Here is a 26,872-nt window from a genome sequence, read left to right on the forward strand (position 1 = left end):
TAAAATTGACTGGAAATTGGCCCTGGCTTAAGGTGTCCAGTTTCTTAGTTCCTTTTGACGTTTTTATTTTGAAGATTCTTTTAGTATTTTTTAATGTTTCTCTATTAAGTGTTCAATATTTACGGAAGGTTATACAAATAAAAATACCTAGAAGTCTAACTGACAGAGAAAACTCCAGTTAGTACATGGTATAGCTTTAAGTATGACTAGAATGTAACAGCTTTGAAATGTGTCTACAGTTCGTGTCAAAAAATAGAATGAATCATAGTTCAACCCAAACTACGCTAATAAAAACAAACCATGTTGGAAACTTATTTAACCTAAACCGGAACTGCCAAATAACAGCCAGTCTGTCAGACAAGTGCTATCTAAATACATTTAAATTTGAAAATAGAATCACTAATACAATATATTATAAGAAATAAATAAATAAAATAAATAAATATAAAACAAAATGTAATTTTATATTTCAATTCCAGCGCAATGCCCTACAATTTATAAATATGTAAGCACATATACAGTATAACATCTATGTGATGTTATTTTATTTAGTTATTAAATTCAGGTAGTCGTCTTTTTATGCCTGGTTCTTAAGAGGCCTTTAAGAAGTTTTCGTGGAGAATGTCGATGTGTACATACTCACAGTCACAGATATCAATATCATCAGGGCACCTTGGTAATGTGAAGTGGGAGGATTTTTTAAATGGTGTGTTCACTATCTATCTACCACACTATCTACCAAAATGTTTCCCCTTTAATTGTAAAATTGGTCCTTGAATTTAAAATCTTTTTCAGACTAATTTTGAAAAGTTGATTATGTATTGGTTAAATGTAAAAAACATACAAACGTACATTTAGATGGGAGAATTCAGATGTAATTCAGTTCAACTTTTTTAAAACCATATATATATAGTTTGGTACTACTACTACAGTACTCCATAACATAACAGAGCAACGCCCAGTACACGTCATCAATACTTTCGGTAACACTCTCGTGACAACAGCCTGTCCGCTTCTGTTTAGCTGCTCCACCCTCCACCGCCCTGTGCCACCCCGCCCTAGATAGACTATACATGTCATGTGATTGTAAACTCTTAGGTCGCAGCGTTTTGAAGAATCCTATCACTTTGGAAAGTTTGCATACAGTGCAGAGCGGAACTTTGACAAGGAAGAAATTAACACTAGCACTGGACTTTAGGGAATACCTCTTAAAGTAAGTTGTATTTATTTAAATTGGGCTTTTTATGGTGATATGGATTTTGATTTAAATAGGCAACTGTACGTTTTTTTTTTTTAATCGCATTTGATTGCCTGGGTGGCTTGATACCTTGAGTACATCGGTTGTCATATATTGTGATTGATACGTAAACAACAACAAAAAAAATAAGTCAAATGTAAGTATATGTTTTTGTAAATATATGCAAGGTACATTTTGTAAACACGTATGTAATAATAAGTTTTACAAAGGAGTTCATGGAACTACAGATTTCTATAAATGCTATATGTGGTGGTGTAGATAAATTAAAAATACCGGTACACAGTACTCACATACATCGCAGCTGGGCACAGAGTTATACTGTACTGTAGGTGTTCACCACTGTGAATGAGTTTTTTATGTACGTGGTATTGAGTCCTATCTAAAATGTCCCGTTTGTTTATTTATTTATTTATTTATTTATTTATTTATTTATTTAATGTTTTGTTGCAATTTAATTATTACTGTTACATTGTAATGATTGGAATGGTCCGTGACTAGTTATATGAACCCTATTGTGACACGTGCCTATTCTTTTGTTTTATTTATTTATTTTTTTAAATTATTTATCCTGAATTATGCCTTCAATCACAATGTGTTAATTAATGGAATGATCAGCTTTGCTGTGTTTATGTTTTATAATTCAAAGAAAGAATACTATTTCAGTAGTTCTGACTATATATATATATATATATATATATATATATATATATATATATATATATATATATATATATAATTTGTAATATTTTAGAATTTAATTAGTCTAAAAATGTGAAATTGTGCCTTGAAACAAAAGCAGGTATTACTCTTTTAGGATTTGTTAGTATTTTAAAGAAATGCATTTTGCTGGACACCCTCCCTGCGCTGGTTAGACCTGCAAAATTTGACCTGAATTGCCTTAAATTAATGGAATTATTATATGTACTGTATTCGTTATAAATTTAATAAAAAGAACAACAGCACAGTTTTTTTTTTAACTTTTTACTATACAGATTAATTTAAAACACTCTCTCAAGCAAGATCTGTCAACAGTGGCATGACAACCATAGCATGCAGCTCATCTCAGTGAATGAATGAATGAATGCATGCATTCATTAAATAATTAGTTAATTGACACACCCTATAACTGCATCACAATAAGTTAAAATTAAAAAAGTGGGCTTCCTGAAAGTGTTCTTATAATCCTTCTACATCCAAAATTGGCCTAAATTCAAACAAATGTAAAATTCTAATTACAAAATATTGAACCTATTAAAAGCCCAATACCAGCCATGCAGCATCATATCAAAGTATCTTAACATGCCACCTTAACCCCTAATAAGCCTAGATGGCATTAGCTAATACCATAATATTTTAACTAGGGAAATATACTGTATATTTAATTTGTTCAGTTTCATAGAATGCCTAATATAATCTTTATAGGGGGAACTTCAGAATCATCTCTTGGTCACTACAGTAATAAAAGTGGCCTCAGACTACTCATTATCTCATCAAGATTCACACTGTAAACAGTTGTAGTGACAGCCAGTTGTGCATAAAAAATACATTATCTTAAAAAGAAATTGGCATTGTAACAGTTCAGAACTTACTAAAAAGTGTAATTCGGTTATACAGTTGTAACAGTTTGTACCAGAGTTGTAATGACTTGAGTCAATGACTCGACTCAGAATCAGGTCCCTGCAAGCAAAGACTTGAATCAACTGGACTTCCTGCTCAAAAGACGTGATTCGCTTTGAGTCACGCAAAAAAGTCTCCATCTGACTCGAGTCATTGTCTTTTATTTCATTTTCATTACATGCAGCCCCTCTCAAACACACGCAGTCATCTTGTCAATTTGCACATAAACAGGTTCCTCTCATGGTTGTTAAGACCATTGCTAAGGAAATAGAAAGCACCTTTCTAGCCTATAGCACCATTCTGTGGTCACAACATCACAAGCAGCAGGGAGCCCGGGAATCAAAATGTGTAGGCGGGAAGCAAAGACAGATTTCTGATCACGGATCACAGAAAATACTGAGGAAAATAGTGATTTCAGAGTTTTGCCACAGACACAAAAAAACAAAATAATAACATGGAGAGTACACTAAAAGTACCTGCGGTGGTGGAGTTCGCTTTTAATAATTATACAGTCGACCGGGAAAGAAACAAGCAGGCTGCATCCTGCCAGCACTGTAAAGTAACAATATGAATAAACTGCATTCAAAACATAACACTGGTAACTGCCACTAATTTAGCAGCTAAAATGAGAATCTGAATTAATTAAAAACTCAGGCACAAGCAACAGCAGTATTTTTCCAAAATGAGTAGGTAGTCGATATTCAATATTTTTAAAAATAAAATAAAATAATGTCAGGGCAAATTAAACAACACTGATTAGGAGTTATTTTGCAGGTTTTGTTAGCACACAAATAAAGGTAATGAATTTATGGAAAATGTTTCTAATAAGTAAAATTTTGCCTAGTGAAAGCTTAAAAAGTAAATAATTTGGGAAGTATTTGGTGCTCACTATTCTCTTTATTTAATGTATGTATGTATGGTTGCATGTATTTTAACTGTTTATTTATGGACACCATATCTCTTAAGGGAGTTGGTGCTTTGTAGCTATTTTTAAATTTCCCCTTTAAATCCAGTTATGAATAAAACATTGTTTACAGTACACATTTGTTAAGCTAATGCAAACTAATAAAAACTACAAACATTTGGAAGTTTACCTAAACTAATATTAGGTAGTCCAAGGTCAATGCTAATCAGGGTCTGTGAAACTAGAGGTTTATGTTTAACCCTATGCTGCCTACGGGGAATGACCATATTTGGTCATAAATATGAACACGTTCTGTTTAAACGCTTGTAGTTTTGGAACCTTAAATCAGAAATTAAAACCCAATACATCTACAGAAAGGCATTCATTCATTTATTTTGTTGTGGGGTGAATTTTTTTTTCATATGATACACCTCCCAAAAAATATAAAAATATGGAAAATAATAAATAATATTTAAAAAAATGGCCAATTACAACTCTTTTCCAAGTGATATATATAAAAAAAAAAACTTAGTGCATATTGTAGCTGCACAATTTTCCAAGGATTTCAAATGTGAAATCAGAATTGAAATATCTTGTACAGTTGCAGAGCTAAATACGTTTTTACAATGCATTGTATTTTACAAAAAATCAGTCTCCGAAATGGCAAAGGCAGACCAGGGCTAAGAAAAATAACTTCCATATTGTGCTGTATTTATTTATTTATTTTCAAAACTAGAATAAATAAAAACCAGGCTAAAACATTTTATTGCAGAAAATTCATATTTTATACCATTTTATACAAGATAATGATCAGTAAATTGTCATTACAGAAAGATGAAAAAGAGAGAACATGCAGTAAGAAAACTGTTAGGCAACATGCATTTAGAAAACATGACAACATGCAAAAAGATGAAACTGAACAACAAGCACTCTGTTCACGTTTTTTTGTTTTATTGAAAAGAATCACCTTCGGGGGAGTGCCAAATCTGAAAATCCTCTGCTTTATCAGGGAGGTCCTCCTCCATGGCGTCCATGCCCTTGTGGTCCTCCACGAGGAGGATCTCGATCTCCTGCTCAGTCAGGGCCTTCCTCCTCTTCAGTGACTGAACCAGATGCTGGAACTGATTCTCTCCATCCATTTTCTGGCTTACACACACCCACATAAAACATTAAAATACATAATAATAATAATAATAAAAATAATAATAATAATAATAATAATAATAATAAAGATTATCCATCCTTTTTCACACACAGAAAAAAAGTAAACTAATAATAATAACAATCAGGTGCTTTCCATGCGAGTTTTTTTTTAACTCGAGACATTCACATGAGAAAAATATCTTGTGTAAAATGCTTTTCTGGGTTTCCATTCGCTCAGTTTATTTTACTCGAGTAAACCGGGCTTTTCACCCGACGTCATGCAAATTCATGGGAAAGGTGGGGGTTGATATGTAAATTAACTATGCATAAAGTACTCGTGCTGTTTTTGAAGATTACTAGTGACATTCTGAACGGGTACATGAGTGAATCTAAGCTGCTGTAATAAAGCAAAATACCCTGTGCCTGCTTGGTTAATAATGTGCTTTACTGCTCTTGACCAAATTGTTTTTCAATTTGAGGAGGCTCGTGCTGTCAGAGATGCTCTCCTTTCTTTTAAGTTGTGTTGGATTTACTGCTGTGTTAAATATTAATGATGCAAACAAATAAAACAAAATCAATATGTTCATTTGCAATTTTATTTGGTCAGTTCTGAGAGGACATCGACAACTTTGATGTTGTTGCACTATTTTGAGCGATCGAGCTGGCTTATGACATCCAGTTCACAAACTATATTTATTAACGTGGAGGGCAGACGTGCGTTGACTTTGGACATAGCTGGGATAAAAAAAAGGACGGGAATTAATTCAGTTAAGCAGCTCACTTCCTCTTCGTGTTTAATTTTAGCATAGTTTTTACAGCAAGGGTATTCTCAAACAGCTGCTTTAATACTATAACAAATGCATAACGCAGTTTGTGGTAAGTGGTTTTATACAGAACTGTAAACTCACAAGATATATACAACATGACAGACCAGACATGAAAGACCGCCTGCATTAGCATTAAGATGAACTATTCCACTGCTAACCATAAAAACACCCATCAGCCACTACCTTCTGCCATCTTGGAATCCACAGTAACAACTGACCTGCTCCCTTGCAATATTTATAGTTAAGGATGAACACGCTCATTAACATTTACACGTGAAATGCAGGTTTCCATGCAAAACTGGGCGTGGTTTTCCCGTGTGTTTCGTCATTTACACGAGTAAATGAGATTTACCCTATCCCTCTCTTTGGCCGTTTTTTTAGACCACAAACCTGATTTACCCAAGTAATTCTCCCAAACGTGCACTCGCATCACCATTTCATGTGTAAATTGACCCGCATGGAAACCCCATGATTGACTGTTCTTTACACACACACACACACAGAGTAAACTAATATTAAAATACATGGCTTAATAATAATAATAATAATAATAATAATAATAATAATAATAATAATAATAATAATAATGACTACAGCTAAATAATGTCTTTGTTCTTTACATAGGCTACATACACAAAGTAAAAATAAAAACTAAACCAATAATACAAAACAACAAAATAATTATTCCTCATTCTTTTACACATCGAATAAACAAATATTATGTTAAAAAAATAATAAATGCATAGCTAAATAATAATAACGATTTCAGATAAATAATGAATCGCCTAGAAAAAGTAAACAAAAATTAATACACAGACGTACACGAACACCTAACTGTTGGCATTACATGCGATAGACTTATTTAGTTTTGCCTTCTCTCCTGAGGAGAAAAAAAAAAATCTAAAATAAAAACGTGTATATGAAACTAACTATAAGAAAGTGTTTTTTTTTGTTTTTTTTTAAATGTGATGATGGTACAGTAGTTACTCTTGTCTACAGTCATAAAAGTTAGCCCTGCCCAGCAAGCACGCAAGCACGTATGCACACACACACACAGACATGACACAGCGGTGAAAAAAAAGTACACTGCAGATGTACTCAACAAAAAAAATTTTATTTGGCTAATTAGCCCAAGTACTTACCATTTAGCTGATATATAGATTAGCACTCTTGGAATTGTAAAACCGGAGATACAAAATTTTAATTAAAGACTTTAACTAAGGTTTAAAACATTTTTTTTCTTTCTTTCTTTCCAGTCACGACTTCTACTTTAACATACATATACATACAACTTTAACTTCAGGTTTTATGTATATTTAAGTATAAGACATAACCGGAGAGAAAGTTTAAAAGATTCATTTGTTTTTGTACTTTTTTCAGTGCAGTATTATGTTTTGTTTTGCCATTAAGACTCCAACAGACACCTTTTTATTGTGTTTTGTGCTTTTGTGAAACAGTATCTGTTACTTAAAAATGTCTAGTTGACATTTAATGGAAAAAGACACTCCATAACTCAGCTTACACAAAGAGGAGAGGTATGTGGTACAGATTATATGTTACCTTTGAATTATATAAAACTGAATTATGTACAATTTTGACTCGGTTTCTTTATTTTTCTGTTTGTCTCCTATATGTTAAAACCTTGAAGTAATATCTCAACATGAAATTAAATGCCACCAAATTTCCTTTCATGTGGTTAATGTATCTGAAACAAAACTATAAGGGAGTGTCAGTGTTGAGAAGTGAGAAAATGTTTAGATATTTTCTTTGTTTTGTGGTATCATTCATTACTAAACATCCAGCCCAATTGAGCACAGAGAAAGGGGTCTATATACAGTGGCAAAATGTGCTTATAAATAGATCAAGGAATCAAATTCACTAAAATGGAAAGACGAAAACAAAGCAGAAACCGTGGACTTTTAATGGTGAGCATAATTAGGGCAAGTATGACCACATTATTGTGCATCCTAATTTTGTATTTTTAACAGATTAATTTTGTTCTGCATAGATTGCTAATCTCCTGTAAAACTAATCTGATTAAATCAAGATGTCTTGAACTGTCAGAACTGATGACTCGAAGCGACTCGAGCCAGATTGGTAACTCAACTGGACTCGAGCAGTTTAGTGACTCGACTCGAGTCCCAATTTTGGTGACTCATTACAACTCTGGTTTGTACATATGATTTGCCTAATTGTAGACATTTTCTTAAATGTTATGTAAAATTGTTCTTCAAAAAATGGTATGTTACAGCTGGTATCACTTCATTTTGTGTAGACTCTGTATGTACAGTACTGTGACAGACAAAATGTTTTAGGATGTAATTGAACATATTTCATTGTATTGTTGTGGAAAGTATGCATGTTGTAGGTTTATACTGCAATTCAACTTGATTGTGCTATTTTAAAATATAGGTGTGGATTTAAATCTTTAACTGGCATAAATGTTTACAGGTAATATAAACTAGCAATTTGTTTGTAAACAGGGTATGTCTCTGTACAATAAATGTGGGTTTCTGCTCACACCCAGAAAGCGAACACCTCCACCCTCTCTTGTTGCAGCTGCCTGTGTAAATAGGGCCATCAGGGCAAAGTCAATGTCTCTCTTTGCTTTGGCTTCACTTTGCCCCTGCAGCTCTGTTTCCTGATCTTTGTTTCAAGGCTAGGGTTTGCGTCAGATATTCCGTGGCATTTACATGCTCTTTTCCTGTTTTTAGACCAGTTCTCTGGAAGAAAAACAAAGGTCCCAATCAAAACAAGCCTGACACTCCTTCATGGAACCCCGCCCTGTCCCTGCTCTGCTATTATCTGCTGACACACACATAAACACACACACACAAACAAACACACACACGCGCGCGCGCGCACACACACACACGCACACAGACACATACTGTGTATGCTTATTACTCAAGTTCATTGTTTCATGATACAGAGGGGATGAGTTAACCTTTTCACCTCCAGGTTTGCAACCTGTTATTAAAAAAAAAAAGGCAAAAAACTTGTTTTAAGATGTTGTTTGCTTTAGGTTATTTTTATTTTCAAGATAACTAGGACTGATACACCACTTTATCACATCATTTTTAATTATACAGTTCACACTAAATGGCTGGTTTGCTTCTAACAAAATTTACTAGAAACAAAGTAAAAAGCTTAGTGTTCATAAATTATGTTGTTATATTTTTTCGTCCATTATGGTATTACAGTATTTCTCTTCGTATTCTGCAAATAAATTGAGTTTTGGATAAATATCAGATGTAATTGGTAAGCATTTGCACTATAAGTAGGTGCATTAGCAACATAAGAAGGAAAAACAGAGTTTACTTTTGCAGCTCGACAGTTAAGCTCTACATGTTGAATATACTACAGTTTAATTCTCTTTCAGTAAATCTCTTTGTCCAAGTGTCTGTTGCCTGTTATATTTTAAATACCATACTATTAAGGGATCACTTTCTGTTAATTTAATCTATTTTTCTATGTTTCTATTTGAAAACTTTTTTTCTAATCATGTCTACACTAATTTATATGACAGCTTACATGTTCTCCTTCTACTCAAAGTACGTTTTACTTTCCACACACCACACTAGTCTTTGTCGGTCTGTAATTGGTTAATGTTCTTGTTTTCACTTTGCTAAGTTCCCATCCCAGGCGGGCGGCAGGGTATAGGGCTGAGGCAGGAAACCAGGCAGCAGGCTGCACTGATAAGGAAGGGTATTGTCTGAGGGAGATGGCGGCTGCTTTCTGTTCACGGAAGTTTCTGTGCTAGAAAGGGGGCAGACAGGATACTGCAGGCACAGCTTTCTCAATATAGCAGAGGCCGTTATCAGTCACTTCCACTGTCTGTACAGTGTGTGTGTGTGTGTGTTCTGGGTTCTGTCAAGTTTCCACACAGCTTAAGACCTTTTTTTTCAACTTTAGTCAATATATAAAAACAGTATTTTGTACAGTAGTTGTAAATACATACTGTACAGCACAGGTGTCCAATCCTGGTCCTGGAGGGCCGGTGTCCCTCCTGGTTTTTGTTCCAACTGTGCCCTAATTACTTAATTAGAACAATAATTGGTAATAATTGGTCCAATTAAGTAATTTAGGACACAGTTGGAAAAAAAACCAGGAGAGACACCGGCCCTCCAGGACCAGGATTGGACACGCCTGCTGTACATTATTGAATTATATTGTATAGTACTTCAGTAAAGTTTCACCATTAAGAACATGTGGATTCACCTCACTCAGTTTGGTTAACAAATCATAGTTTCACTCTTTAATGTTGTATCAGTATCGATCAGTGATGTCACCATACTTACATCATTCATGTGCCAATACAGACTGGGGAAATGCACAGATTACAAGTCCCTAAAGTTTCCCTCCCAAGGATTTATTTCCTGTGTAAACAAAGTGAGACTATGTGAAAAAACGAACCTTTGATCTATAATTGTGTGGGTGTTTTTTTAGTTTTGCGTAAGAATTGCCTAATTTGCAGGTGCCTAAGCATGTCATTTAGCATCAAAATTATATTGCATTATAATATGGCTTACAGGTAATATACTGTGCTAGAATTGTCACAGCTGAGTGCCAGACTGGCACATTTTACGTGGAGTGGTGATATGTGATTGATATTTAAAGTTCACAAATATGGACTGGAATTGATACAGTATTTGTGTTAGGGTAGGAGATTAATAGACTGTATCTCTGATTTAGCAGTAAATATTCCCATCCTAACATGTGTTTATATTGAGGAAGACTGCTGAATTCCTGTCAGGTCCTCCCCCTTCCATTTACTATTGCACCTGCATAGTACTTGGCCATTTGATTCAGACGTCCCTGAGAACTGGGCGTGGATGAATTATCACTGCAAGCCAAAACTAGTTCTGTTTGGACACGTATGAATGATTCAGCAGAGAGCTCCAGGGCATGGTGCAAGGCTGCATGGGTGGCGTCAGATGTTTATTAAGGATATACAGGTCAAAATGTTTGCTAACTGGGTTGAGATAACTTTTAAGTCTTAATTAGTCTTCCTGATTTACCGGTAGTACATACAGAGGAACACCCACAAAATGACTAAGCTGACTAGGCTTGTGACGTGCTTTTGTTTTTCTTTGTTTGCCAGCACAACATCTATGTCTTATTTATCTAGCAATGCATCTGGTTACAAGGACCGATATTTGTGTTTTTACGATGTCATAAACCCTCTTGGAATGCAGGAAGCAGCCACTTAATAGTGTTCACAGGAATACACATTTATTTTGGCACTGGAAGAATACTTCACACAAATTAAGAAAGACCAACAGGTTTTTAATAGGGGGAAGTGTTACATGTGTGGGTCGTCACTGAATAATACTGAGGCAGACACAGCATTGGGTGTTAACACGCCGCACAGGCGTGCAGATTTAATTACAACACAGGCTGTCACTAGGGTACCAGCAATGGTAGCCCTAGTGTCAGATTTAATACAGAAAACAAAACAAAGCTAAAAATAAAAGTTTGCCACACAAGGTGAGCGCTAGTCCCACTAAAAGGAACGTCCTGCTCCAGGAACCTACTACACTACGCAAACCCTCTCTTTACTGTTTGGGATCAACATCCCTTAAACTGAACTACTTCTGGGCTCCCTGAGTCCCGGCATCCACACGGCGACTCTGGCCACTTCAAATGTGGGCAGTGCCTTCATGAGCAGATGCCTTTTGAGCTGTGCGCAGCCTCCCTGGGCATGCCCCCCCAGCCAATCAGGACCTCCCGATCAGCTCAGAGCTGGGCAAGCTTAACTGCTCATTTGGTTGCCTACCAACACATCTCCTGTTCTGTATCCCAGCTGCACACATCCGCACAAGAACACTGACAAGACAAGATCACGAATGATCCAATGCACAGGAAGACATGGCATTAAAAAAGCCCCGCCCACTCCTAACAGGATCAATTAATCAATAAACAGTGACACCTGGAATGATTTTATACACAAATAAACGGTATTATTTAACATTCATTCCATTCAGACTTTTACAATAAACATTCATATATTTTACATTAGACATGTTTCTTCTCCTTTACACATTTTTTGTTTAACCTGCATGAATACCGTCTTTGTTTACAAACAGACGATCGATAAACTATTATTCCATCATCCTTTGTTTACTCATTATTATTATACTCTAGTCCCAAACTCTTATCAGTAAAAACTAAACATCAGCATTACCCCTTCTCTTGGAAGATTACCAAACATATGGTTATAACAAAACACTTGTCCCACATGTAAAGCCATGTCAACTTCATTAAGGTAAGCACCCTAATCTAAATAAAGCAATATACCGTCATATATCAAATACACTTGCTCAACAGCATGCACAATACCTAAACCCACGTCTCTATCGGCAGTAGAATAATAATAATAACAATCATAAACACAATAACATGCATTTAAATATTTTTTTTTATTTTGCAGACGCCTTTATCCAAGGCGACTTACAGAGACTAGGGTGTGTGAAGTCTGCATCAGCTGCAGAGTCACTTACAATTACGTCTCACCCGAAAGACAGAGCACAAGGAGGTTAAGTGACTTGCTCAGGGTCACACAATGAGTCAGTGGCTGAGGTGGGATTTGAGCCGGGGACCTCCTGGTTACAAGCCCTTTTCTTTAACCACTGGACCACACAGCCTCCTTAGTCAATAGCTGTGCAAGTCAATAGCTGTACTGGAAACGATCAGCATCATCTAGAAAACATGCAACAGAACTTACATACCTGTTTGCTGGATGTTTGGGAGAGAACTATGTATAATCTTCAGAAAAACACTTCACTTTTACATTGTATGCATTCATGAAGCTTTCTTTAAAATACTGTATGTGTTTCACTGGGACTTCAGTCCAGGTCCTGGGATTTTATATTCCTGTATCTGTAAGTGTACCGTAGAGCTACTGTTTATCATGTTCTCTATGGACATCGCCTCAAGCAGCACAGTGCTTGTATATGATCAATTGTGGTTTGGGTTGTGTCCAGGTAATGGCAAATGCAGTGTGGAAGCATGTGGTCATCCACTAAAGACAGCTTTAAACAGATAAATGAGCAAGTTCATGTCATAGCACCTAATTACTGTACTATGTTTAACTGTTCCATTGAGGAGGTGCAGTTACTAGAGGATCTAATGTTTGGTATTATTACCTTTGTAGTAGGATAGTTCTGTATTGTGTGAAGGATTTCACTTATTTTTAGGTTCATTTGCCCCTTTTAAGCAGACCCAGACACAAAAATTTCATGCAGTTTTATTATTTAACAGAAATAAAAGATAAATCAAAACAAAAATCTAACTCCCACATGGAGTACTAACTAAACTTTGTACTAGTCTCAGCTGATTCGACCCCACTAGGTTGTGTGACCCATGAACCCTGTGTTTAGCAGTAGCTGATAGGAGGGAAACTATTTTTTTTTTACCCAATACATACTATTTTTGTCAACAGTGCTCACAGTGTGGTGTTTCAGTCAAGATGAAAGGAACTTTTTTTGTTGTTGTGTTTAATCAAGATGCTTCTTTTTGTTTTATATTTCATAAAAGTTTACGTGTCTTTTCAAATTAACAACAAACAAAATAGCATTTAGTATGTACAAACAGAGCTCTTTATGAACATTATTGGTAAAAAAAATCCTCCAATCTATTTTAAGTGAAGTAAAGGATGTAGAGTACAGAATTTCTTTAAAAATGGAAACGGCGGAATTCAAACCCACTATTTTCCACCTCTGCGTCTATCTTTGAAACTTTGGCAGAATCTAAATTGTCAAGGAAAACAATTATGCCAGAGAAGAAAAAAAAACACTAACTTTTAAGTTCACTGGCACTTACTGTACTTACCTGTAGGTGGTGATTGTCATTGGTTTCTAGAAAACATCAGGTCTTTTGTTATTTTTAATTATTTGTGTATATATATATATATATATATATATATATATATATATATATATATATATATATATATATATATATATATATATATAATATATATATATATATACACTTAAGCCTTTTACATCTTATTGGCCCTGTTTATTACCTATCAGTCAGCTTATTGTCTGTGGGTGTTGAACTAATGATGATGGTTGAAGCTTTGTTTGCTATTATTTATTTAAACCTTTTTATGCAATTCATAGAAAAAGCCTTAATTAAATATCTTGGAATAAAAATTGACGTTTCTTCTGGAAGTTACAAAACCATTATACCTCTGAACATTATTATTTCTTGTGTATCAAAAAATCTATTTATTTTTAATACAAAGCACTCTGTTTTCTTGCTATTGTTTTATTTGACCTTTCCCCAGTTTTCAGTTAAGGTCCCTATTAAAAATCACCTTTGAAATGGGGTCCCCTAAGAAGAGTTTGAGAACTTACAGATTGTATCTATTTTTATCTACTGTATACTTAAATATATATTAATTCAAGTGGTAGGGAAATTTGGCTTCAAAGGGGGAACATGTTGAATGCAGGTTATGACCCCCCTGACCAGATTATGAACTGGCCTTTCTGGTTGAAACGTACTTACTGGGCCTGTTACTGGGCCTCTAACCTGAATGACTTTTCTTTCTACTTTTTTTTTGCAGTATGTGTAAACCGGCAAAAATGCTCACGTATGATTACTTGCCTGTTAAACAAGAACCAATGGAATCGGTGAGTAAAAAAACATATGGCAAGACATTGCCGTGGACTTGGGCATGAATGATATGGGGAGCAGTGTGGAGTAGTGGTTAGGGCTCTGGACTCTTGACTGGAGGGTTGTGGGTTCAATCCCACTTGTGGGACACTGCTGCTGTACCCTTGAGCAAGGTACTTTATCTAGATTGCTCCAGTAAAAACCCAACAAAATAATGTGTAAAAAATTATGTAATTGTATGTAAAAAATAATGTGATATCTTGTAACAATTGTAAGTTGTCCTGGATAAGGGTATCTGCTAAGAAATAAATAATGATGAAATTATGAACTGATAGCATACATAAACATGTGGATTTTGTGTAGTATAGGTTATTACAAGCTTATATTTTTTTATGTCAATTGTAGTCAAGCAAGTAAAGAAACAATGACCTAACCTGAAGACACATATCAGAGAAAGAAGCGTGACAGGGCAACAGCGGTCAGGGCTTAACAGTCAGAAAAGAGGGGCAGTACATGAAAGTTTAGAAACTCCAGATTCTCTCTCCGTTATTGTGAGAATGTGACATAGCATGCACATTCCTTACACCAGGGCTGCTCAACTCTGGTCCTGGAGGGCCGCTGTCCCTCCTGGTTTTTGTTCCAACTCTACTCTAAATTACTTAATTGGACCAATGAAGTGCTTATCAGAAGCATCATTTCTCTTCCAAATTACCCGAAAAGTACTACCAACATAGCATGACAAAAAAGATCCATGGAAACTCTACCAATGAGTCTTCTGAGTAATAGTACATTATGCTCTATTTGGAAAATATTAAATATGTAGAGTGGCATTGCTTCATGGCAAAATAGTTTTGCTGGCAGTTAGTGGTGATTAATGAAAGAGAGATACCTGTTAACAATATAAAAAAAACAAAAAAACGGACGTATTGTTCTTCAGACTGTAACTATAGCAGTATACCCCACAGGGGTTGGGTGTTAACATGGCAGAAAGACACATTTTCACAAGTTGATAGATATGAATCATATATTCCAAACAATAAAGTAATACATATCTTAATTACTATTCAAAAGTCTTTCAATTGTTTTGGCCATGGAAAAAACCCTTGAGATTCAAGAATTCCAGTGGCACATCGTCTTTCATTCCTTGAACTCCTGCTGACGCTCATATTCTTTAGCATACACATTCCTGTAGGTATGCATGTACTTGAATTTTGTTTTACACTTACTAATGAAAAAAAAGGATATAATTCTGAAAAATCCTTTTAAACCTTGTCTGGGAGGAAGGGAGTTAATGTGTCTGTGAAAGTCATAAATTATCTACTTGCTGAATAAAAATAGAGTATGTTTCCAATATAAAGAGGATTGTGCAGAAATGTAAACATAAAGTATAGCCTGATTCTTGACAGCTTTATTTATTTCTGTTATCCCTACCTACTACTGTAAATACAGAAAATGTTTAAAGAAGAAAGAATCCCTTGTTATAGGTAGAACACTACAGTAATTGCCTGTTCATGAGTGAAGCCCTTAACAGGAGCTTTAGGTTTGATATGCTCTGTCACTGTATTGGTCTGAAAAGATTATTTCTGATCTCTGGACATTTACTCTTTGTGAGTCCAGTTTAGTAGCCCTTAGCACAGGTGATGTGATGGCATGTTTTTATGTGTATGCTTACCAGATGATTGCAAGGGATCGTAAGCTTGCCAAAGATATGAAAGTATCACCAGAACAAAATGATCTGTTCTTAATGCAGTGTAGAAATTGCCAAGTATTGATTTCCTTTCTTTTTTCATGCAGTCTACAGTATGTATAGTTGGCCCAGTTGATTGTCAGCACATACTTTTAAGGACTAGCAGTATGATTGTGACACAAGTATACTTAAAATGTCCCAGTTTCTTCCAAATTACCACAACCACAAGTTAGTAATATATAATTCTAATTATACAGAGCGGCTACATGTCTCGTATACTAATTGCACACTGCTTTCATTTCTGAGATTAAAGCTATGAGCAGCTTTCCAAGACTTTTTGGATGAGAGTAATACAATGAGATTCCTGGTCAAACTTGTGTTTTGTATTCCTTGATCAAATAATTTGAAACAACAATATTCCTTATTTATAATTATGTGTTGTTGTAAATACTATCGCTATAAATTTGCACACAACAAGCATAAATCCTCTGTCTTTTCCTTTTGGCCTGCTACAACACATATTACTTGGTGAAAGGAATACAGAACAGTTCCTGGAAGATGCCTGTGGTTGTACTTGTTATGTCAATGACTAGAGATTATAGTGAACTACATAAAATGTTGCAAGAAGTTGTTTTCCAAATTGATCAATCCCAAATGAATTAGTTTTTTCTTTAAGACTAATAATACACCCACCTAGATGTATTACCTTGCTTATTAATGACCTACAAATTTGTCTGTGCAGAAGTAGAAAGAGAGAGTGATATGTTCAGATAACACTGGTAGCAGGCATTAGGAATGTGGGTGTTGTAATCTAGGTTAATAATAACATTGAACCAATGGTACTAGGTAAACCAACCAATGACCTTGTGTGGTGGTCCACTTGCCTTTGGCTTAGAAGCCTGTGTTTCTATATGACCGTACCATCCAGTCCAGATTTTTGTTCTGATTTTATTTTATCCTCTCCCACAGTCATTCTATTCTGATTACATTGCCAAAACCTTGGTAAAGCCTCCAGAGAAGTACAACGTGATGTATGCATCACAGAATGGGCTGCATAGACTGCATCAGTTTCATGATGGACTACCCAATGGAAACCAAATGGAGCCAGTAGACCTTTCCCTCAACAAACGGAGCTCTCCACCCTTTTCAAGAAGTTCTCCTTCCTCGCCATATTCTTTGACAACCCTTTCCAACTCCAGTCTGTCCCATGGGATCTGTATGTCTCCCTCAAGCTCGCCCCATAAAAGAACTTCACCTACTGTGTCGCCCCACTCGGTGCCAATGTCTTTTCCCAGCATAATGAGCCCAATCCTGCCCAGTACAGGACTGCCCAGCCAGGGAATGATTTCAGTGATACCATCAGTCATGGTCCAGCCCGTGTCTCTTTTCTACACATCACATCAGCCGTTTATGGTCTCTTCTATGATGAATGATGAATTGCGAAGCCTCTCCAGCATGCAAGGTATATGCATTTTTTGTGACAGTAGCTAAACTAACTGTTGAATGACTTCACCTGACACTTTACACTTAACCTTGTTTACAGTTCACTTGCATTCTCCAAAGTATCAGATCCAATCCTTCCCCTTCTCCCCAAATTGATTTAGCCCCTGCATCACAAAGTTTGTCTAATAGCCATGCACATTGCTACAGCTTAGGCGGTTCTTACATATTCACACTCTCTTATAGCTCAGGAAGCAAAGCAGATAAAAAAAAATTAAAAAAAATTAAAAAAAATAGGATTGCCTTTTTTATTATACAAAGCATCTTGCCAGAACAGACATTGTAGCCTATAGATCGACTAGTACTCTAATTCTTTATGAATACAGCCCAAACTCCCATTTAAAAGTTTCATTGTTAAGAAAACCTAAAGTAATACAAGATGAATAACATGTGAGTTAAAGCTTTGTGAATAGTACTGCAAGTAAATGGTCCTCAGTTCCAAGTAAACTAGCTTTTGTTTTGTGTTTTCTTTTATTTTTTTAATTAGAAATTGTACATTTTAAAACTACCATATATTATTTTAGCGTACATTTAAAATAAAACGTGTGTTGAATGCTAACCATGGGTAATAATTAATATAATATTAGCCAATACTGAACAAAATAAAAAAAGTATTTGTAGCCCATTTAAAAATAACATCCTGCTTATTCTCTCTCTCCAGAAATGGGAGGACTGAGTCATGAAGTGATGAAACCGATTAAATCTGACTCAAGAACAGAACCTATACAAGAGAGTTATCATGAAGAGGTTTCCTCTTCTGGCATGAATTCATCTATTGTATCAAATGAGTAAGTACTATTACTGTTGTTTACAACAGAAACAATGGGTCTGGTGTGTCTGTGGCCTGTGGTGTGCGTCATTCTATTTGATTTGATCTGGGGTTATGCTAAAATGGTAGAGTTTACCGACTTGCTAAAATATATATAAAACTTACTGTCAACCATATTCTGTACAGTAGTGTAGCTAAGCAACATTTCACATGCAGTGTAGCCTATTGTAACGATTCAGTTCAATCTGCGTGGTGTGTTTAGCACATACCGTTTTTTATTTTGAAATCAGTTTTGTCTGAGACAGGCACTACTGAAGTCTTTGAAATGTTTTGCTTTTAACATGTAGCATTCTGTTCATTTTGTAAAGCTGCAGTGTTTGTAGGCTATAACCATAGTACATGATTTGAATCATATCTCGGAGCATGATTGAAACTGAACCCCTTAATCACAGGCTTATAAAGACAACTCTATCGCCTGTTGTCTTTTAAGAATGCACACAATACTACCTATTGCATCACACGGGTCGGCTCTGGAGGAAGATTGCAGGTGAGATATCATTAGTCTTTGTGGGCTTTTATGGAATAGATTGCATATACAGTGGGCATTGGCGGATTATAAAAAAACATGTGCGCATGTACCACTCATCATTAAAACCCCAACAGACTTTTATTACAACTGAGATTTTAAATAAATATTCATCATATCACCCTGTCAGGCACCACAAAACATTTTTTAAAATATGTGCCCCGGCCTTTAAGACAAGTCGGGGATTATGAAATTGTTTTTTTCGCAGGTATATGAAGAACTCTTACAGTTGTTAAAGTGAATGGCACAGGGCGCTGTTTATCGAGCCAGAAAGGCCAGCGGATTATGAATATGAAATATAAATACGTTGGCATGTACACTATTCTCCGCTACATCCAGCATTTTGGACATCTAAAGAGGAGCAAAAAAATCAGTGAATCAGTGAATGTTTTATATGAAGTGTAAAAAATAAAAAGAATAGACTAAAGATTTTTTTTTAAAAAAGATTATCAAAACCGTAAGTGTTGCAAGTCGTGCACGTGTGAATCTGAGAGCACTTTACTTTCCGGTGGACATGTTTCAAGGGATAAAAGTCATCACACTCTGGAGGTCTTGTCAGTATTTTAAATCAGTCAGCAAAGAACACTCAAACCTGCCACAAACATGTCACCGGCTAATTATTGGATGTCACTATCCATCAACCTCTGGAATATCTTCTCGATTTGGCAACAACCTGCATATTCTATATTTTTTTCCGGTTAATTTAATACAGAGATAGGATTTCTTCACACTTGAACTGACTTTAACCTCGAGATTTGGTTTGGTACGTGTAGGTAACACAGTCTTCCTTAGAAATCTGATATCTGAAAAAAAAGCAAACACGGAATGGACTTTTACTTCATAATCTTTATAGCTAACCCCTGCATTAAAACTCACGGTTAAATATAGTAGACTTTTAAACAATATGCCAGTTTTCATTCCAGTTTAGTAACAAAGGGCAGGTTAAGCATGGTCTTTACTCTTGTTTTACTAGAAAAAGAAAATGTAATAGTACAGCAGTAGACTCCCATTAATCCGTGCTTCAGTAAATCGTGTTTCGTTAATCCGTGCGGTTTAATTATTATTATTATTATTTATTAGCAGACGCCCTTATCCAGGGCGACTTACAATAGTTACACAATATCACTTTGTAAGTATCACATTTCAGAATATCACATTACAGAGTATCACAGTACAAATAAGAGCCGTTGCAAAGTACAATAAAATCAGTAGCAAAAGTACAGTGCATTATCAAAATGTATTAGTGCAGAAATCATCTGGTCTATGCGGAAGCGGGTATCTGCGCGCTTTATTAGTGGGGAAATCAGAGTATCTGTGCAGAAGCGGAGGGTCATCATTTAATTCAATTCAATTGATTACAATCTAGTGCAAGCCAATGGACAGTACTGTATTGTAGTTACTGAAACCAGTGACAAGCGAGCATAAAGCAGACTTAAGACTCTCTTAGCCTGGCAGTCTGAATATGAAGAGCAGTTACGACAATTAAAGACTCAAGATCAGTGCCTTTTTTAAACCAGCTCCCTCTGCCTCTGAACAACGCTGATTACGTACAGTATATATTTTGACTGTTGTTGGGACATTATATTTTATTTGGATTATTGCATTTTTGGAGTTTTCAATTAAAAGCGCAGGGATTTCCCAAACAGTAAACTCAATTTTGGCTAATCCGTGTTTTTCACTAAATCGGGCTCTGGTCATTCCCAATCTGCACGGATTAACATGTATACCCTTGATAAATCTGGTCCAAAGTGCTGATGGAACCTGATTTATATTTTCTTTCTACTCAATATTACACACATGAGCCAGGCTTCAGGGTCCAAACAGAACTGTTATAATTTCAATGTGTGAGTTCAAAATGAACCATTTAAATTCACATGTGGTGATCTAATTAATGAGGTGCATCCTAATTTAGGTGCCCTCAGACACTGAGTGTCATCATCATTACTACATAATGAGTACAAGTGGGAAGATCACCAAAGCAGGTTCACGCTTCTAAAAGATGCTGGTTAAAACAGAACATCTAAATGGGTTTTTCTTTTTTTGGCTATTACCCATTTATCATCATATAACCCAATATAATGTATTAGTGAGCTGAAGTGGGGATCTCATGAAGCTCACAAGCCTTAATGCCTTACCAAGAGTTAGCTGCACAGAGCTGTTTGTAAAGGTAAAGTGGCAATGTAGTCTGCTTTTAGTTTGTGATGCCAGCGGAGAAAAGAGGCCGCACCCTCGCAACTGGTAGGAATCTTTTACTGATATTATGTTCCAAGGAGTGAATGGAACAATTAGGTTTCTGGTTTCTTGTTTACTGCGGTAAAGAGAAGACTGTTGCAATAGTAATGAAACTCCAAATGTTTGGTTGGAAACAAACTTCAGAAGCTAAATGAAAATGGGACTATGTTGACTTGCATTGTCAGATTAAAAGTTCTAAAGTATCTTGTGTTTCTTAGTATTATTGCTGGTTGTGTTTTTTGTTTTGTTTTTAATTTTGAGCTTTTTTGTGTAAATTTGAATATTTTTGTTACTGAGTAGCCAAAACTCTGCCTGCTTAACCTTGCTGTACATCCAATAAAACCTTCAAAAAAAGAGATGAACTTGGGTTTAGTAGCATTTTATTACACAGGGCCCAGGTAAGCCAGATAAACACATGTAGAATGTGTTTAATTTGCAGGTGCCAGTAAAGCCCACGTTTAGGATAATTTAATTGTCGCAATTCAAATTTTCAATGCCACACCTTACTGCTTTGCTATATAAAGAGTACACAAAGCTACAGTATTGGTATTTAAAGTGTGAATATTGTTCAGCATTTCTTCTGTGTTGGCTGCACTGCTAGAGGTCCTGGTTTTCAGTGGTCAGCACTTTATCACTTTACAATGACATTAAAATTAATATTTAAGTATACATTTTTACAAGACTCTATGTCCAGAATTCAATATGTGTGGCATATATGGATTATAACTAGGGCTTCTGTTTTTCATTTTTTATTAATTTCATTTTTCAGTGCTTATTTATAGCTGTTTTCAAGTTTTTTGTAAATCGTTTTATTTTCAGGCTTTCGCTTTTTATATACTGTATGAAATTATTGTATTCGGTTACTTTCCAAAATTCTTGGGCATTTTTTTGTCACAATATGTACTGTATAGTAACTCAACAGTACTTGCACACTTCAGTTGTATCTTCTTTCCTTTGCTGTCTTCCCCAACAAGACTCTTATGGTCACAGGCATATTCTTCTGGGGTTTTTGTGTGTGTAGGCATTTTTTTACATTTTGCCATAATTTCTAATTCTGTTTTAAATTCCACAAGCGTGTAAATACTGCCTATCAAACTATAATATAGCTTTAAAGCAAGAACAATGTAAGCTCGTTTAAAATCTTGCAACCGTGTTACAATCCTCCAATAGAAATGTAGGAATTTGCTGCCACTCAGTAGTTGGGGTGGGTTTAAAGTCTTCAGAACGAATCCATGCGAGATTCAAGTCAGGAAGGAGGGACATTGACCAACTGCACTGTGAATTGCTTTTTTTAATTTTTTTTTTTTTTTAGGTTATTTTATTTATTTTTTTCACGGGGAAAGGGGTCAAGTCAGTGTGAATTGAGTAACCATTTCCAGTGTTTTTCCGGTGTTTATTGGATACACACAGATTACATTGGATATACACAGATTACAAGGGGTGTTTTTGTCAGTTAAAACTGAAAATCAGAAGCCCTAATTTATAACTCATATCACACATTGACTCACCTTGTTGGAGTCACTTGATCAGCGTGTTCTAACCCTACTGAAACAGTACTGCAAGTACTTTCAATACAGTAGCTTCTCTGGAGGTCTGGTTCAAATCCAGCTTGGGTCACAGCAATTGCCACTAAACCAGACTTTTGGTTTAAAACACAATTTTACAGCTGGAATTATACACTTTCAATAAAAAACAGTTTGGGGAAATAATATTTAAAAAAAAAATTAAAAAAAGAAACTTCTTATCTTACAGCCAATAAAGCAGCAAAAAGCGGTCTACAGGGACCTCTACAGACTTGTAATAAACGCTGATCTCTTAAAAAAAAAAAAAGGTAATTAGTGTTGCCGTGAGTCTGTTCTCCTGGACTTTAGAAAAGTTGTGCAATTTATACAACAGAGTGGTGAATAATGACTTGTATGGTTTCTGAAATACAACAGCAGCTGTTACCGTTTGCAGAGCAAGCCATCATTTACTCCATTTAGGATTTCAATCAATCAATCGATCTTTATTTTATACAGCGCCTTTCACCGTCTCAAAGCGCTTTACAAGATGCAGTAACAACAAGAAAATCCATAATACTTTAAATACAGAGAAATGCATAATACATGATATACAATTAAACAAAAAAAACAAAACAATGCATAATACATTAAATACAGTAGAAAGTGCATAATACATGATAGTAGGATTTGGCAAAGCTTGTACTTAAAGTAAAAACCTTGATTTGGTAACCATGGAAACACATGGTGTATGAGGTCACCCTTTAGAAACCATTTGTACTGTTTTGATAATTTTGCTAAAGTGTTTCCTATTAAGACTATTAGAAGTAACTAAAGACCTTTGGTTTGCCACAAGTTGATCTAACAGCTTCAGTTTAGCTTTTACTCATTACAATTTTTGTCTTTTTACAATAGCCTACAAAGAACTGTATGTAGCGCTATATTGGCAGTGTAAATGTTATAAATCTTTTAAACACTTTAACCAATGAATACAGCCTGCTTTCTCTGTAAGCATTGTGTTTATTTGTTCATCTTTCAGGAGCAATACTCCGTCTGTGATCGTTCAGCCATTGAAGCACCCCCAGCCAGTTGAATCCCCAGACACGATGAAGAAACGACGCATACACAGGTGTGACTATGAAGGGTGTAACAAAGTGTACACCAAGAGTTCCCACCTCAAAGCGCACAGACGAACACATACAGGTGAGAACCCAGGCCAATATAACATGAGGGGAAGTTATATATTACATTATATTGTATTGTATTATATATTTTTTTAAGAAGAGATCAAATAGAAATAATTCAGTAATAAAAAGATTGCTCAGAGGACCGCATTTGCCTTTTTGCATAGTGCCACTCTCAGAATGTATTGGAGTAGACACATCATACAATCTGCAAAACTGTTACAATGTGCTCATTTCAAATAACGTTCTTTTAAACAGAGACCTATTCCACACACAATTTTTCCTGCTATTGGTTTCAGTTGAAAAAATAAATATAACACATTTAGACAAAGAATAGTGTTACAGTTTTTATACAAAAGGGTTTTTTGTTTTGTTTTGTATTTTGCATCAAATGCAGTTTTAAATATGCCCTCTAGATGTCATCACTGCTACATAACAAAAAAACTACTTCCCGAGATTTCAGTGTGCTGATGCAACACAAAGCGTAAACCACTTGGCTGTTAATAAACTAGTGGCATTGATGATCTTTGATAAACTACACTATTATTATTATTATTATTATTATTATTATTATTATTATTGGAGGTCTTGGTTCAGTATGATTTGTATAATACCAAATAAACTTAGTCAGGCTACTGTAGATGAATACATGGAACTTACAGTACGACCCAGTGTTGATGCAGTACGACTCCCAGTGCTGATGCAGTACGACTCCCAGTGCTGATGCAGTACGACTCCCAGTGCTGATGCAGTACGACTCCCAGTGCTGATGCCTTGTTACTTACTAAGACACTGATTAGAGTGCTGTCTGACTATTTGCTGTTTCCACAGGTGAGAAGCCCTACAAATGCATGTGGGAAGGCTGCACGTGGAAGTTTGCGCGCTCTGATGAACTGACCAGACACTTCCGCAAGCACACTGGCATCAAACCGTTCCAGTGCCCAGACTGTGACCGCAGCTTCTCCCGCTCAGACCACCTGGCTCTCCACAAGAAACGCCACTTACTTGTTTGAACTCCAGGTGTGACAAAAAGAAAAGTTTGTGTTAGCATTGCTGGTTCAGCTGGTCTGAATCCTACAAGATATGTTGTATGTGAAAAACATTTTTTTTTAAATGGTCAGTACAAGTGCTCAGTCAACACACAGCGTACTTGTTTTATTATTCTGATAAACACGGGTCAGACCTGTATAATGTGAACTTTTTTTTTTCTGCGGCTGAATTGTTTTATAAAATAATATTTTTTTTTTTGTGGATTTCTTATATGCATATAAAAATATGTGCCTTTTACCTTTAACTAGTATTTTTAATGATTATTTGAGCTCATAATGATTCACATAAAATGTGTATCAAACTATTTGACAATTTCTATCTTTGCTTATTTTGTTTTATTTGCAGATAGCAACAGAAATCATTTGTGTTGCACACTGGTGTGAATAGTTCACGCAAAGACACTAGGACAGACCAGCCTGTACACTATGTGCTGTCTAAATGGATTGTAGATAATTGATAATGTTTTTTGTTTTATGTTCAGGAGTAGTTGTGAAGGGCTGGTATACAAATTATACTCATCTGGATTAAAGCTTGTTGCCTAGCTTTTTATATACTTGCTCCTAAGTAACTTTAAACTGTGTATATGTCTGGTTACAGCTAAATCACAAATAACACCTTAATCAATGTTAGGATTACTGAAGTCCCTTATGTCACCACTGTGGGAAGAGGAAACCTAGTTTGCCAGGCACTTTACCCAAACCTAGGATTTCTAACATGGACTATAACCAAAGACATAGGAATACGTTTGTTCTACGGGAATTTCTTTTTTGGTAAAAAAAAAAAATAGTAACATAGTAAACCCCTGTAACTTTTTTATGTTATTTTCCTCACATGCTACTTGAGATCGCACTGCACTGAAGTAAAATTCACATTCTTTTTTGTTTTTTTACAATAAATATACTGCAAACAACCAGCATATCAAACATTGATGATATCAAACATTGATGAATTTCGAGCAGCAGGTATGCTCTGTGGACAAAGATATCAGGCCTGATTTTCAAACTTGATAATTTTGATGAGTAAATCTATAATGTCCTTGCATGTCCTTGAGTCAAGCAGAATTATACATTTAAGTTAAATTACAAAAGCAAAGCAGATTTCTACTTTTGAAATCGCTAAAAGTTTTTACTCAAACTCCACTTACCAAATTTGGAAAACCAGGCCCGCAAGAAGATCATTTAACATACCTGTATATATTCTATACATTAAAATTAAAATCCCTTTTGTAAGGCGCACCAGATGTTACAATAATAACCCTATACATACAGGTGTACTTATTGGATGTGATAAACTGATAAGTTATCAGTTGCAGAGCAATGCTTTTCTAACTCTCAAAATGTGAATTTATATCATAACTGGGCATTATTGTTTTATAAAATTAATTTTGGTTTGGGGAATAAATATGGTGAGTTTATATATGGAGAAATTGAGATGATAAGCAGGTAGAAAAAGCATATGTATCTTTTTTTTTACTTTTATTAAATTAAAAATTAACATTGTGTTGTATTTAAAATATATAAGATGTTGAACACAATTTTCTTTGCACTTTATCTTATTTAAATCTAAATAAACAATATACTGCATACCCGTTTCTTACTTGGACTTAACTGAGTGCCTTTTTAAATTGATGCATGCTCCATCATTTATCAACAGACCACCTCTATAATAGCATTACATTGCTTACAATAAAATAAAACACTAAAGATGAACTGTAAGCACTTCTACTATTACTTTTGGACATTCATCTGCATTAGAGTTCTGCTCTATTATCAGTGTGCCCGGTGCCAAGGTTAACAATTAGGGAAATGGGCTTCAGTTACACACTGGGCTTCAGTTACAAATGTGTTAAAATTAACACAGAGTTCATTTGATTAAGGTGAAACACAGTTTGTTAAAACTGCATGTTTTATGTTAAATGATAACACAGTCACAGTTGCTCAAAATCAGATGTGCACATTGTAAAATGTCATGCCTCATTTTAAAATGTAATT

General features: G+C 35.3%; 1 protein-coding gene across 2 annotated transcripts; it reads left to right on the forward strand.

The window, feature by feature from the left end:
* Window positions 1-1,034: 1,034 nt before the first annotated feature.
* LOC117421441 (Krueppel-like factor 3) lies at window positions 1,035-26,477 on the forward strand. Of its 2 annotated transcripts, XM_034035891.3 has the most exons (7): window positions 1,035-1,213; window positions 14,325-14,391; window positions 17,031-17,523; window positions 18,223-18,349; window positions 18,821-18,877; window positions 23,687-23,850; window positions 24,663-26,477. In XM_034035891.3, the coding sequence occupies exons 1-7, from the start codon at window positions 1,074-1,076 to the stop codon at window positions 24,842-24,844; spliced, it is 1,230 nt and encodes a 409-aa protein (XP_033891782.2). In that variant the 5' UTR covers window positions 1,035-1,073; the 3' UTR covers window positions 24,845-26,477. The 2 variants fall into 2 exon arrangements, with proteins under 2 accessions (XP_033891782.2, XP_058888574.1); XM_059032591.1 differs by lacking the exon at window positions 18,821-18,877.
* Window positions 26,478-26,872: the final 395 nt, after the last annotated feature.

This window comes from Acipenser ruthenus, chromosome 1 (genome assembly GCF_902713425.1).
Source record: "Acipenser ruthenus chromosome 1, fAciRut3.2 maternal haplotype, whole genome shotgun sequence".
Lineage (NCBI taxonomy): Eukaryota > Metazoa > Chordata > Actinopteri > Acipenseriformes > Acipenseridae > Acipenser > Acipenser ruthenus.

Bases quoted from the DNA above. Each gene is read 5' to 3' on its own strand.
- LOC117421441 (XM_034035891.3), top strand. From the start codon at position 1,074: ATGTCATGTGATTGTAAACTCTTAGGTCGCAGCGTTTTGAAGAATCCT. The intron at 1,214-14,324 runs GTAAGTTGTATT...TTTTTTTTGCAG, and splicing joins TTTAGGGAATACCTCTTAAA to TATGTGTAAACCGGCAAAAA. The intron at 14,392-17,030 runs GTGAGTAAAAAA...CCTCTCCCACAG, and splicing joins AACAAGAACCAATGGAATCG to TCATTCTATTCTGATTACAT.